Source organism: Oncorhynchus kisutch, linkage group LG17 (assembly GCF_002021735.2).
Source record: "Oncorhynchus kisutch isolate 150728-3 linkage group LG17, Okis_V2, whole genome shotgun sequence".
NCBI classification, from domain to species: domain Eukaryota; kingdom Metazoa; phylum Chordata; class Actinopteri; order Salmoniformes; family Salmonidae; genus Oncorhynchus; species Oncorhynchus kisutch.
This window is the reverse complement of record NC_034190.2, coordinates 13,233,549-13,249,153: the sequence shown is the minus strand read 5'-3', so window position 1 is coordinate 13,249,153 and position 15,605 is coordinate 13,233,549. Positions and strand designations below refer to the sequence as shown.

At 43.7% G+C, this 15,605-nt stretch overlaps 1 protein-coding gene across 1 annotated transcript in view; it reads left to right on the top strand.

The window, feature by feature from the left end:
• Positions 1-15,605, top strand: part of gabbr2 (gamma-aminobutyric acid (GABA) B receptor, 2) — a 409,428-nt gene that overhangs the window by 260,860 nt on the left and 132,963 nt on the right. The window contains exons 5-7 of the mRNA XM_031795138.1: positions 8,474-8,539; positions 9,529-9,717; positions 10,545-10,787. Of these exons, the coding sequence (XP_031650998.1) occupies positions 8,474-8,539; positions 9,529-9,717; positions 10,545-10,787 (498 nt within the window). The remainder of the gene's footprint in view (positions 1-8,473; positions 8,540-9,528; positions 9,718-10,544; positions 10,788-15,605) is intronic.

The window sequence follows — 15,605 nt, the reverse complement described above, 5'->3', positions numbered from 1 at the left end:
CTCCAGAGGGTGGTGAGGTCTGCAAAACTACCTGCCCTCCAGAACACCTAGAGCACCCGTTGTCACAGGAAGACCAAAAAGGTCATCAAGCACAACAACCACCCGAGCCACTGCCTGTTCACACCGCTATCATCCAGAAGGCGAGGTCAGCACAGGTGCATCAAAGCTGGGAACGAGATATTGACAAACAGCTTCTATCTTAAGGCCATCCGACTGCTAAACAGCCATCACTAACTTGACTTGAAATCATTGGCCACTTTAATAAATGGATCACTAATCACTTTAATAATGCCACTTTAATCATATTTACATATTTTGCATTACTCATCCCATATGTATATACTGTATTTTATACCATCTATTGCATCTTGCCTCTGCTTCTCATCCATATATTGATATGTATATATTCTTATTCCATCCCTTCACTGTGATTTGTGCGTATTAGGTAGTTGTGCAATTGTTAGATTACTCGTTGTTTATTACTGCACTGTCGGAACTAAAAGCACAAGCATTTTCCTACACTCACATTAACATCTGCTAACCATGTGTATAAGACCAATAACATCTGCTAACCATGTGTATGAGACCAATAACATCTGCTAACCATGTATATGAGACCAATAACATCTGCTAACCATGTATATGAGACCAATAACATCTGCTAACCATGTGTATAAGACCAATAACATCTGCTAACCATGTGTATGAGACCAATAACATCTGCTAACCATGTGTATAAGACCAATAACATCTGCTAACCATGTGTATGAGACCAATAACATCTGCTAACCATGTGTATGAGACCAATAACATCTGCTAACCATATGTATGAGACCAATAACATCTGCTAACCATGTGTATAAGACCAATAACATCTGCTAACCATGTGTATGAGACCAATAACATCTGCTAACCATGTGTATAAGACCAATAACATCTGCTAACCATGTATATGAGACCAATAACATCTGCTAACCATGTGTATGAGACCAATAACATCTGCTAACCATGTGTATGAGACCAATAACATCTGCTAACCATGTGTATAAGACCAATAACATCTGCTAACCATGTATATGAGACCAATAACATCTGCTAACCATGTGTATAAGACCAATAACATCTGCTAACCATGTGTATGAGACCAATAACATCTGCTAACCATGTGTATAAGACCAATAACATCTGCTAACCATGTGTATGAGACCAATAACATCTGCTAACCATGTGTATGAGACCAATAACATCTGCTAACCATATGTATGAGACCAATAACATCTGCTAACCATGTGTATAAGACCAATAACATCTGCTAACCATGTATATGAGACCAATTACATCTGCTAACCATGTGTATGAGACCAATAACATCTGCTAACAATGTGTATGAGACCAATAACATCTGCTAACCATGTGTATGAGACCAATAACATCTGCTAACCATATGTATGAGACCAATAACATCTGCTAACCATGTGTATGAGACCAATAACATCTGCTAACCATGTGTATGTGACCAATAACATCTGCTAACCATGTGTATGAGACCAATTACATCTGCTAACCATGTGTATGAGACCAATTACATCTGCTAACCATATGTATGAGACCAAAGTTTTCGGCCCCCTTGAACTTTGCGACCTTTTGCCACATTTCAGGCTTCAAACATATTTTTTTTATTTTTATTTTACCTTTATTTAACCAGGTAGGCAAGTTGAGAGCAAGTTCTCATTTACAATTGCGACCTGGCCAAGATAAAGCAAAGCAGTTCGACAGATAAAACGACACAGAGTTACACATGGAGTAAAAACAAACATACAGTCAATAATGCAGTATAAACAAGTCTATATACAATGTGAGCAAATGAGGTGAGAAGGGAGGTAAAGGTAAAAAAGGCCATGATGGCAAAGTAAATACAATATAGCAAGTAAAATACTGGAATGGTAGTTTTGCAATGGAAGAATGTGCAAAGTAGAAATAAAAATAATGGGGTGCAAAGGAGCAAAATAAATAAATAAATAAAAATTAAATACAGTTGGGAAAGAGGTAGTTGTTTGGGCTAAATTATAGGTGGGCTATGTACAGGTGCAGTAATCTGTGAGCTGCTCTGACAGTTGGTGCTTAAAGCTAGTGAGGGAGATAAGTGTTTCCAGTTTCAGAGATTTTTGTAGTTCGTTCCAGTCATTGGCAGCAGAGAACTGGAAGGAGAGGCGGCCAAAGAAAGAATTGGTTTTGGGGGTGACTAGAGAGATATACCTGCTGGAGCGTGTGCTACAGGTGGGAGATGCTATGGTGACCAGCGAGCTGAGATAAGGGGGGACTTTACCTAGCAGGGTCTTGTAGATGACATGGAGCCAGTGGGTTTGGCGACGAGTATGAAGCGAGGGCCAGCCAACGAGAGCGTACAGGTCGCAATGGTGGGTAGTATATGGGGCTTTGGTGATAAAACGGATTGCACTGTGATAGACTGCATCCAATTTGTTGAGTAGGGTATTGGAGGCTATTTTGTAAATGACATCGCCAAAGTCGAGGATTGGTAGGATGGTCAGTTTTAATCATATCATAAAGATATTAAACTGTATTTTTTTGTGAAGAATCAACAACAAGTGGGACACAATCATGAAGTGGAACGACATTTATTGGATATTTCAAACTTTTTTAACAAATCAAAAACGGAAAAATTGGGCGTGCTAAATTATTCGCCCCCTTAAGTTAATACTTTGTAGCGCCACCTTTTGCTGCGATTACAGCTGTAAGTCGCTTGGGGTATGTCTCTATCAGTTTTGCACATCGAGAGACCGAATTTTTTTCCCATTCCTCCTTGCAAAACAGCTCGAGCTCAGTGAGGTTGGATGGAGAGCATTTGTGAACAGCAGTTTTCAGTTCATTCCACAGATTATCGATTTGATTCAGGTCTGGACTTTGACTTGGCCATTCTAACACCTGGATATGTTTATTTTTGAACCATTCCATTGTAGATTTTGCTTTATGTTATGGATCATTGTCTTGTTGGAAGACAAATCTCCGTCCCAGTCTCAGGTCTTTTGCAGACTCCATCAGGTTTTCTTCCAGAATGGTCCTGTATTTGGCTCCATCCATCTTCCCATCAATTTTAACCATCTTCCCTGTCCCTGCTGAAGAAAAACAGGCCCAAACCATGATGCTGCCACCACCATGTTTGACAGTGGGGATGGTGTGGTCAGGGTGATGAGCTGTGTTGCTTTTACGCCAAACATAACATTTTGCATTGTTGCCAAAAAGTTCAATCTGACCAGAGCACCTTCTTCCACATGTTTGGTGTGTCTCCCAGGTGGCTTGTGGCAAACTGTAAATGACACTTTTTATGGATATCTTTAAGAAATGGCTTTCTTCTTGCCACTCTTCCATAAAGGCCAGATTTGTGCAATATATGACTGATTGTTGTCCTATGGACAGAGTCTCCCACCTCAGCTGTAGATCTCTGCAGTTCATCCAGAGTGATCATGGGCCTCTTGGCTGCATCTCTGATCAGTCTTCTCCTTGTATGAGCTGAAAGTTTAGAGGGACGGCCAGGTCTTGGTAGATTTGCAGTGGTCTGATACTCCTTCCATTTCAATATTATCGCTTGCACAGTGCTCCTTGGGATGTTTAAAGCTTGGGAAATCTTTTTGTATCCAAATCCGGCTTTAAACTTCTTCACAACAGTATCTCGGACCTGCCTGGTGTGTTCCTTGTTCTTCATGATGCTCTCTGCACTTTTAACGGACCTCTGAGACTATCACAGTGCAGGTGCATTTATACGGAGACTTGATTACACACAGGTGGATTGTATTTATCATCATTAGTCATTTAGGTCAACATTGGATCATTCAGAGATCCTCACTGAACTTCTGGAGAGAGTTTTCTGCACTGAAAGTAAAGGGGCTGAATAATTTTGCACGCCCAATTTTTCAGTTTTTGATTTGTTAAAAAATAAAATATCCAATAAATTGTAATGGTTTTCTTCATCTGAAGGAGAGGCGGACCAAAGCGCAGGGTGGTGGTTATTCATATTCTTTAATTTATAAAGAAACTACACATGAGATAACTAACAAAAACAACAAATGCGAGAAAACCTAAAACAGCCCTATCTGGTGCAAAACACAAAGACAGGAACAATCACCCACAAACACACAGTGAAACCCAGGCTACCTAAGTATGATTCTCAATCAGAGACAACTAATGACACCTGCCTCTGATTGAGAACCATACTAGGCCGAAACATAGAAATACCCAAATGATAGAAAAACAAACATAGACTGCCCACCCAACTCACGCCCTGACCATACTAAATAAATACAAAACAAAGGAAATAAAGGTCAGAACGTGACATAAATGTCGTTCCACTTCATGATTGTGTCCCACTTGTTGTTGATTATTCACAAAAAAATACAGTTTTATATCTTTATGTTTGAAGCCTGAAATGTGGCAAAAGGCCGCAAAGTTCAAGGGGGCAGAATACTTTCGCAAGGCGCTGTATATGTGTATACTACCGTTCAAAAGTTAGAAATGTCCTTGTTTTAGAAAGAAAAGCACATTTTTAACATCAAATTGATCAGAAATACAGAGTAGATATTGTTAATGTTGTAAATGACTATTGTAGCTGGAAAGGGGAGATTTTTTATGGAATATCTACATAGGTGTACAGATGCCCATTATCAGCAAACATCACTCATGTGCTCCAATGGCACGTTGTGTTAGCTAATCCAAGTTTATCATTTTAAAAGGCTAAATGATCATTAGAAAACCCTTTTGCAATTATGTTAGCATAGCTGAAAACTGTTGTTCTGATTAAAGAAGCAATAAAACTGGCCTTCTTTAGACTAGCTGAGTATCTGGAACAACTTTCTTCTGAAACTCATCAGTCTGTTCTTGTTCTGAGAAATGAAGGCTATTCCATGCGAGAAATTGCCAAGAAACTGAAGATCTCGTATAACGCTGTGTACTGTACTACTCCCTTCACAGAACAGCGCAAACTGGCCCTAATCAGAATAGAAAGAGGAGTGGGAGGCCCCGGTGCACAACTGAACAAGAGGACAAGTACATTAGAGTGTCTAGTTTGAGATACAGATGCCTCACAAGTCCTCAACTGGCAGCTTCATTAAATAGTACCTACAAAACACCAGCCTCAACATTAATAGTGAAGAGGCGACTATGGGATGCTGGCCTTCTAGGCAGTTCCTCTGTCCACTGTCTGTGTTCTTTTGCCCATCTTAATCTATTCTTTTAATTGGCCAGTCTGAGATATGGCTTTTTCTTTGCAACTCTGCCTAGAAGGCTACCATCCCAGAGTTGCCGCTTCACTGTTGACGTGCTTTTTAATGGTGTAAGGGGAAATTATTTATCGGAAATGGCAAAGGACTGTTCACCCATACTGTGGTTTTAGCTGGTTATAGTTTACACACACTTAGGTTGGAGTCATTAAAACTCGTTTTTCAACCACTCCACAAATTTCTTGTTAACAAACTATAGTTTTGGCAAGTTGGTTAAGAATTCTACTTTGTTCATGACACAAGTAATTTTTCCAACAATTGTTTATAGACAGATTATTTAACTTATAATTCACTATATCACAATTCCAGTGGGTCAGAAGTTTACAAACACTAAGCTGACTGTGCCTTTAAACAGCTTGGAAAAATCGAGTAAATGATGTCATGGCTTTAGAAGCTTCTGATAGGCTAATTGACATCATTTGAGTCAATTGGAGGTGTACCTGTGGATGTATTTCAAGGCCTACCTTCAAACTCAGTGCCTATTTGCTTAACATCATGGGAAAATCAAAAGAAATCAGCCAAGACCTCCACAAGTCTGGTTCATCGTTGCGAAGAATTTCCAAACGCCTGAAGGTTCATCTGTAAAAACAATAGTACGCAAGTATAAACACCATGGGACCATGCAGCCGTCATACCACTCTCCTAGAGATTAACGTACTTTGGTGCGAAAAGTGCAAATCAATCCCAGAACATCAGCAAAGGACCTTGTCAAGATGCTGGAGGAAACAGGTACAGAAGTATCTATATTCACAGTAAAATGAGTCCTATATTGACATGAAAGGCCGCTCAGCAAGGAAGAAGCTACTGCTCCAAAACCGCCATAAAAAAGCCAGACTACGGTTTGCAACTACACATGGGGACAAAGATCATACTTGTTGGAGAAATGTCTTCTGGTCTGATTAAACAAAAATGGAACTGTTTGGCCGTAATGACCATTGTTCTGTTTGGAGGAAAAAGGGGGAGGCTTGCAAGCAGAAGAACACCATCCCAACCGTGAAGCACTGGGGTGGTAGCCATGTTGTGGGGGTGCTTTGCTGCAGGAGGGACTGGTGCACTTCACAAAATAGATGGCTTCATGAGGGAGGAAAATTATGTAGATGTATTGAAGCAACATCTCAAGACATCAGCCAGAAAGTTAAAGCTTGGCCGCAAATGGATCTTCCAAATGGACAATAACCCCAAGCATACTTACAAAGTTGTGGCAAAATGGCTTAAGGACAACAAAGTCAAGGTATTGGAGTGGCCATCACAAAGCCCTGACCTCAATCCTAAAGAGAATTTGTGTGCAGAACTGAAAAAGTGTGTGCGAGCAAGGAGGCCTACTAACCAGACTCAGTTACACCAGCTCTGTCAGGAGGAATGGGCCAAAATTCACCCAACTTATTGTGGTAAGCTTGTGGAAGGCTACCCGAAACATTTGATCCAAGTTAAACAATTTGAAAGCAATGCTACCAAATACTAATTGAGTGTATGTAAACTTCTGACCCACTGGGAATGTGATTAAAAAAATAAAAGCTGAAATAAATCATTCTCTCTACTATTATTCTGACATGTCACATTCTTAAAATAAAGTGGTGATCCTAACTGACCTAAGATGGAATTTTTACTAGGATTAAATGTCAGGAATTGTGAAAAACTGAGTTTAAATGTATTTGGCTAAGGTGTATGTAAACTTCCGACTTCAACTGTACATCCTCAGTCAAACTCACCTTTTCTAGACTTGATACATGTGTTACTACCTTAGTGTACATCCTAAATGGCACCCTGTTCCCTACATAGTGCCCTTCTTTTGACAGGGCCAATAGGGGATAGGGAGAAGGGTACCAGTTGTGTTTTGATAGACATGCACAATCCCGCATTCGAGTCAAGCATCACTCCTACCCCCTTCCTTCCTGTATCAAGATTTAATCACATAATTTTTGTGTGATTGTATGGGTTAGGAAGGTCTATGCAGTTCACCACCATGCAGAGTGGTGACAGACAGATTGCTCTTGTCAGAGGCAGACGGGAACCTCAGACTTCAAACCTCGCTACTCAAAGCTCCTGCTACTTTTAGGAGGTGGTGAACTATTTACTGACTCAATCATGCTAGCATGTGCTCTCAATTCCATGTAGATCTCTCCTCCCTGGCCCTGTGGATAGGAAGCAATTCTCTGCGCTGACACTAATGGCTGTGTTGTTATGGATTGACACTTTGTGGCTTGATATTGCAGCCTCTGCCCTATAGCTAACAAAGAAACACCAAGTGTATATCTCAAATGGGCATTTGGGACTTAGCCCAGCACCTATATCTACACCATCAGACCAGTTCCCTGTAGCCCTTACACTGATGAGGTGACAGTTACCTGTAGTCCTTACACTGATGAGGTGACAGTTACCTGTAGTCCTTACACTGATGAGGTGACAGTTACCTGTAGTCCTTACACTGATGAGGTGACAGTTACTTGTAGTCCTTACACTGATGAGGTGACAGTTACCTGTAGCCCTTACACTGATGAGGTGACAGTTACCTGTAGTCCTTACACTGATGAGGTGACAGTTACCTGTAGTCCTTACACTGATGAGGTGACAGTTACCTGTAGTCCTTACACTGATGAGGTGACAGTTACCTGTAGCCCTTACACTGATGAGGTGACAGTTACCTGTAGTCCTTACACTGATGAGGTGACAGTTACCGGTAGTCCTTACACTGATGAGGTGACAGTTACCTGTAGTCCTTACACTGATGAGGTGACAGTTACCGGTAGTCCTTACACTGATGAGGTGACAGTTACCTGTAGTCCTTACACTGATGAGGTGGCAATTACACTGATATCAACATCTAAAGTGCCGATATCACCGTTTATTTTAATGTGATAAGACGATCATATATACCTGTATAATACTATATAATAATATGATATATGTCATTTAGCAGCATATGGCTGGTCCCGGGAATTTAACCCAATATCCTGGCATTACAAGCTTCATGCTCTACCAACTGAGCTACAGAGAACCAAAATGACAAAATCCTCGCACTAGGACAGCTGTTACATCTGTACATACTGCACAGTACAGAGTCTTCAGACAGAGCCTAGAATATGTATGTTATGCAAAGTGCACTATTGTGATGTGATTGCTGCTAATGATTAGCTGCTTGTAGTGGAAGGCCAACCCTTTTGTCTGTTATGCCATCTCTTTAGGATAATGACGTAAGGATCATTATCGGACAGTTTGATGAGAACCTGGCCTCCAAAGTATTCTGCTGTGTGAGTATTGTTTGTGTATATATATATATACACACACACACACACACACACACACACACACACACACACGCACACACACACACACTCGCATGCACACACACACACACACGCACACACACACACGCACGCACCCACGCATGCAGAAACACACACACACACACACACACACACACACACACACACACACACACACACACAACACACACACACACACACACACACATCAAGTTGTCGAACATATAGGTGTGGCAGATGTTTCCCATGTATGGTATTATAACCATAACTACCATTATGAGTGTCAGTAAAATCTGAAATCATATTCATGTTGACATTAATGACTGATATCTCAGTGACCAGTATTTTACAGAACAGCATACCACTGACATGACTGTCTCAGTGACCAGTGTTTTACAGAACAGCATACCACTGACATGACTGTCTCAGTGACCAGTGTCTTACAGAACAGCATACCACTGACATGACTGTCTCAGTGACCAGTGTTTTACAGAACAGCATACCACTGACATGACTGTCTAGGTGACCAGTGTTTTACAGAACAGCATACCACTGACATGACTGTCTCAGTGACCAGTGTCTTACAGAACAGCATACCACTGACATGACTGTCTCAGTGACCAGTGTTTTACAGAACAGCATACCACTGACATGACTGTCTAGGTGACCAGTGTTTTACAGAACAGCATACCACTGACATGACTGTCTCAGTGACCAGTGCCTTACAGAACAGAATACCACTGACATTGCTGTCTGTAATGATTAACAATGTGTCTAAGACAGATTACAATGTCAATGCAGACTGTTGTGTGACATAGAATAGGTACAAAGTGGGTGCTTGTGTGTTTGTGGGTGCACGCACTCGTGTATGTAAGGCAGTGTGTGTGTGTAGTTGTTTGCATACACTGCATGTGGTGTGTGTTTGTATGGACACACCTGTATGTGTGTGTACTAACCAAACATCCATCCCCCAGGCGTACAACCTGAACATGTATGGTAGTAAGTACCAGTGGATCATACCAGGCTGGTACCAGGGCAACTGGTGGGAGCAGGCCAACTCCACCAACTGCACCACCAGGAAGTTGCTGACCGCTATGGAGGGATACATCGCTGTGGACTTTGAACCCCTCAGCGCCAAACAGGTCAAGGGGATCTCTGGAAGGGTGAGTGTTCCTGATAAGCATTTTGGTACACGGTATAGTGTATAACTGTTTTGCACCTGCGGCATGAGGAATATTTACAAAATATTACCTCAACTCGCACATACAGTGAAGGAAAAAAGTATTTGATCCCCTGATGATTTTGTACGTTTGCCCACTGACAAAGAAATGATCCGTCTATAATTTTAATGGTAGGTTTATTTGAACAGTGAGAGACAGAATAACAGCAAAAATCCAGAAAAACGCAAGTTAAAATTGTTATAAATTGATTTGCATTTTAATGAGAGAAATAAGTATTTGACCCCTCTGCAAAACATGACTTAGTACTTGGTGGCAAAACCCTTGTTGGCAATCACAGAGGTCAGACGTTTCTTGTAGTTGGCCACCAGGTTTGCACACATCTCAGGAGGGATTTTGTCCCACTCCTCTTTGCAGATCTTCTCCAAGTCATTAAGGTTTTGAGGCTGACGTTTGGCAACTCGAACCTTCAGCTCCCTCCACAGATTTTCTATGGGATTAAGGTCTGGAGACTGGCTAGGCCACTCCAGGACTTTAATGTGCTTCTTCTTGAGCCACTCCTTTGTTGCCCTTAGGACGTTGACGGCTATTGTGGATGAAATGCTTGTACCTGTTGCTTCTTAGCCAAATGACTCATTGTCCTATATAGTGGATAGAAGAAAAGCATTCTAAGGATGTGTCCCAATGCCACATTATTCCCTATTCCCCCCATAGGGCTCTGGTGAAATGTAATGCACTATGTTGGGAATAGAGTGGCATTTGGGAGGCAATCTAAAAAGCTTATATTGTCCCCTCTCTCTCTTTACATTCAGACACCTAAAGAGTACGAGAGGGAGTACAGTAAAGAGCTACAGCAGAAGGGGGTGGAGCCCTCGAAGTACCACGGCTTCGCCTACGACGGGATCTGGGTGATAGCTAAGACCCTGACCCGCGTCATGGATTTACTGCAGCACAAGGAGAGGCAGGACATGTACCACAACTTCACCGTGGACGACCGGGAGGTGGGCAAGCTGGTGCTGGACGTCATGAACGAAACCAACTTCTATGGTGTCACGGTGAGTCAATGGGCTTTCCCTGATATAAGGAAAAGGGCTAGCATCCTGTCCAGAGGGTATACCTGATCATCAAGCTGCCTCATGTTATAGAAACAGGAGACTGACTAGTGTCCTGTCCAGAGGGTATACCTGATCATCAAGCTGCCTCATGTTATAGAAACAGAAACTAGACTCCTGCTCTACTGTATATGGGCCATTCTGGCTGGAACAAGGCTTGCTTTGACATGTGCAAGGGTAATGGTGATTCGTCAGGGAACATTATCAATATTATAACGAATAACAACAATATATAGAAGACAGGTTTTTATCAAAAGTCAAGCTTTGTCATGACTGTGAGTATGTGTATACTTTTCTATTCTATATTGACTCTCTCTACAGTATATATTTAATACATCATTCTTTATACAATAAAACAGTGACATCAGGTGCCTAGTTGTGTTTATCTGAAGGAGGCTCAGACCTTCAAGTCTCTCCAGGTCATAGGCAAGCCTTCAGTATTGAGGTCAGCCGTGTTATACAGGGCCCAGCGTGAAACGACCTCTACAGTAACCAGGACTATGGAGTCCAACCTGGCCGGACCTTTCAGCAACAGCCGGGCCCTCCCCACTCCCACTGTGCCCCATCCTGATTCAATGTCACACTAACACAAACAAATGTGTACACACACACACCGTCATGTTCTCAAGCACACACAGAGTGATGTACACATATGCTCATGTGCACACACAGACACATAGACACGCACAAATGCAAACGCACACACACACACACCTGATTCAACTCTGGAGAGCTGCTAGGCCAGGCACCAGCCACATTAATGTACATGAATACAGTAAAGAACTGTCAAAGGGGCACATAAAGCAGACCTTTTTAATTATACTTCACTTTAGAGACCATTACCAATCTAATACAGAATATTGGTGGTTGGGCTGTCCCCATTGGTGGTTGAGCTCTCCCTATTGGTGGTTGGCTGTCCCTATTGGTGGTTGGGCTTTTCCTTTTGGTGGTTAGGGCTGTCACTATGACAATCCCAGTGTTCTTATTGGCTATGCTCGTTACAAACAACTTGCTTTTCACAACATGCAACCAAGCGCTACTGTGAGCGTGCCACTTAACATGGAATTGTGACGAGACATTTCCTCAGGCCCAAACCACATTAAAGGCCATTTCATCATGATTAGTGGCTCTAAACCAAGAAGATTATGGAGAAATGAGGCCTCCATCACACCACGGATCAGTCTGACTAGCAAATACTTATCGAAGACAATTAGAGAGAGAAGATCCTTACATGCGGACACAGAGAGGTGTGTGTGTGTGTGTGTGTGTGTGTGTGTGTGTGTGTGTGTGTGTGTGTGTGTGTGTGTGTGTGTGTGTGTGTGTGTGTGTGTGTGTGTGTGTGTGTGTGTGTGTGTGTGTGTGTGTGTGTGTGTGTGTGTGTGTAGGATATGGCTGCTGGCTGAGGATGTGAAGAGATGGACAGAGATCAGAGAGGGAGGAGGAGATGAAGAAGAAGAGTGATGTGGTAGATAGAGGAATAGAGAGAGGAGAAACAGAGAGGTAAGAAAGGAATAGAGGTACAGAAAGAAAGAGTGTGAGCAAGAGGAAAGCGAAAGAAAGAACAGGAAAACAGCAAGGGAGAAAGAGGAATAGTGAAGGAGAGATGGCTGAAGAGGTAGAGAGGGAAAGAGTATTTAGAGTGGAGAAAAGGTTGATCTCCCTTGGGGCATTACAGTACACCATACTCTCTCTCCCCCCAGTTCCCTCAGCCTCTCTGGGGTGAAGTGGGCTGCCAGTGGGTCTGTCTCTGGAGGCTACTGGAGGACAGTGGCAGGGAGGGAGACATGGATAGTCCAGACACACACACCCCCCCCCCGGGTCCTGCTGCCAGGGTGGCTGCCTGAGCTGTGTGTGTGTGTGTGTGTGTGTGTGTCTGTGTGTGTGTGTGTGTTTCTGTGTGTGTGTGTGTCTCTGTGTGTGTGTGTGTGTGTGTGCGTTCGTGTGTGTGTGTGTGTGCGCGCGTGTGTGTGTGTCTCCAAGGGGATAACATACAGCTGCACTATTACCATCTATTCAGAAAGCAACACAGAAAGCAACACTATTGCATAATATGATTTACAATTATGTTCATTTGAGCAGAAAATACCCCAGTAATGGTATTGAAAAATGACTTATCACATTTGCTCCAGGTCTATAGGAAATATTTTTCAAATGCTCTATTTAGAGCTCTGTGCTCTGCAGTAATTTATAAATAATTTCAGTTATGATTTATTACAATATTTTGTATTCAGGATGTTTGATCCATCTGATAACTAACTGTACATGACGATAAAAAAGCTTGATGCGGTTTATACATTCTGTACAGTCTGCACAGAACCAGCCATGCATTACAGTAATGACAGAGATATAAGGTCCGTTCCAAATGGCAGACTATTACCTATGAGGTGATGAACTTTTGACTAGAGTACCTATTCCCTATTACCTATGAGGTGAACTACTTTTACCTATGAGGTGAACTACTTTTGACTAGAGTACCTATTCCCTACACTGCACTATGTAGGGAATAGGCTGCCATTTTAGACATACACATAACCGGTCAGGATAATGAACCCCTTTACTGTGCCTTTATAGAGCATCAGAGTAGAGGTGCGTATTTCTATTAGAGGAGAAGGAGAACCATGGGGAACACACACACACCACACACACACACCACACACACACCATACCCCATCATGGCTCTGCGTTTCCACACACACACCACACACACACACCATACCCCATCATGGCTCTGCGTTTCCACACACACACACCACACACACACCATACCCCATCGTGGCTCTGCGTTTCCACACACACACACCACACACACACCATACCCCATCTTGGCTCTGCGTTTCCACACACACACACCACACACACACCATACCCCACATGGCTCTGCGTTTCCACACACACACACCACACACACACCATACCCCATCATGGCTCTGCGTTTCCACACACACACACACCACACACACACAGCATACCCCATCATGGCTCTGCGTTTCCACACACACACACCACACACACACCATACCCCATCATGGCTCTGCGTTTCCACACACACACACCACACACACACCATACCCCATCGTGGCTCTGCGTTTCCACACACACACACCACACACACACCATACCCCATCGTGGCTCTGCGTTTCCACACACACACCACACACACACACACACCATACACACACACCATACACACACACACCACACCCCATCGTGGCTCTGCGTTTCCACACACACCACAACCCATCGTGGCTTTGCGTTTCCACACACACACATCACCCGTGTACTAGACCCGCTGCCTAAACATCCCCAGTGTGAACCACAACACGTGACACTAACACACCAGTCAGTCTAATGTGCTCTCTGGGTGCCGCCTGCTATTGATCTAGTCTAGTGGCAGAACAATAGAGGAAGTGAAACATTAGCTCAGAGAAGCCTCCAGGGCTTGGCCGGGGCTGTTAGCAGCACTGTGAACATGTACAGTGGAATTCATCCTCTTCATGTATAGCCTGGAGGGGAGAGGAGACAGAGGAGATAGGGGAGACAGAGGAGACAGAGGAGATAGGGGAGACAGAGGAGACAGAGGAGATAGGGGAAACAGAGGAGACAGAGGAGATAGGGGAGACAGAGGAGACAGAGGAGATAGGGGAGACAGATGAGACGGGAGACAGAGGAGATAGGGGAGACAGAGGAGATAGGGGAGACAGAGGAGACAGAGGAGATAGGGGAAACAGAGGAGACAGAGGAGATAGGGGAGACAGAGGAGATAGGGGAAACAGAGGAGACAGAGGAGATAGGGGAAACAGAGGAGACAGAGGAGACAGGGGAGACAGAGGAGACGGGAGACAGAGGAGATAGGGGAGACAGAGGAGATAGGGGAGACAGAGGAGACAGAGGAGATAGGGGAAACAGAGGAGATAGGGGAGACAGAAGAGACAGAGGAGATAGGGGAAACAGAGAAGACAGAGGAGATAGGGGAGACAGAGGAGACGGGAGACAGAGGAGATAGGGGAGACAGAGGAGACAGAGGAGATAGGGGAGACAGAGGAGACAGAAGAGATAGGGGAAACAGAGAAGACAGAGGAGATAGGGGAAACAGAATAGACAGAAGAGATAGGGGAGAGAGAGGAGACAGAGGAGATATGGGAAACAGAGGAGATAGGGGAGACAGAGGAGACAGAGGAGATAGGGGAAACAGAGGAGACAGAGGAGATATGGGAGACAGAGGAGACGGGAGACAGAGGAGATAGGGGAGACAGAGGAGACAGAGGAGATAGGGGAGACAGAGGAGATAGGGGAGACAGAGGAGTCGGGAGACAGAGAAGATAGGGGAGACAGAGGAGATAGGGGAGACAGAGGAGACAGAGGAGACAGAGGAGATAGGGGAGACAGAGGAGACGGGAGACAGAGGAGATAGGGGAGACAGAGGAGACAGAGGAGATAGGGGAGACAGAGGAGACAGAAGAGATAGGGGAAACAGAGGAGATAGGGGAAACAGAGGAGACAGAAGAGATAGGGGAGAGAGAGGAGACAGAGGAGATATGGGAAACAGAGGAGATAGGGGAGACAGAGGAGACAGAGGAGATAGGGGAAACAGAGGAGACAGGGGAGATAGGGGAGACAGAGGAGACGGGAGACAGAGGAGATAGGGGAGACAGAGGAGACAGAGGAGATAGGGGAGACAGAGGAGATAGGGGAGACAGAGGAGTCGGGAGACAGAGAAGATAGGGGAGACAGAGGAGACAGAGGAGATAGGGGAGACAGAGG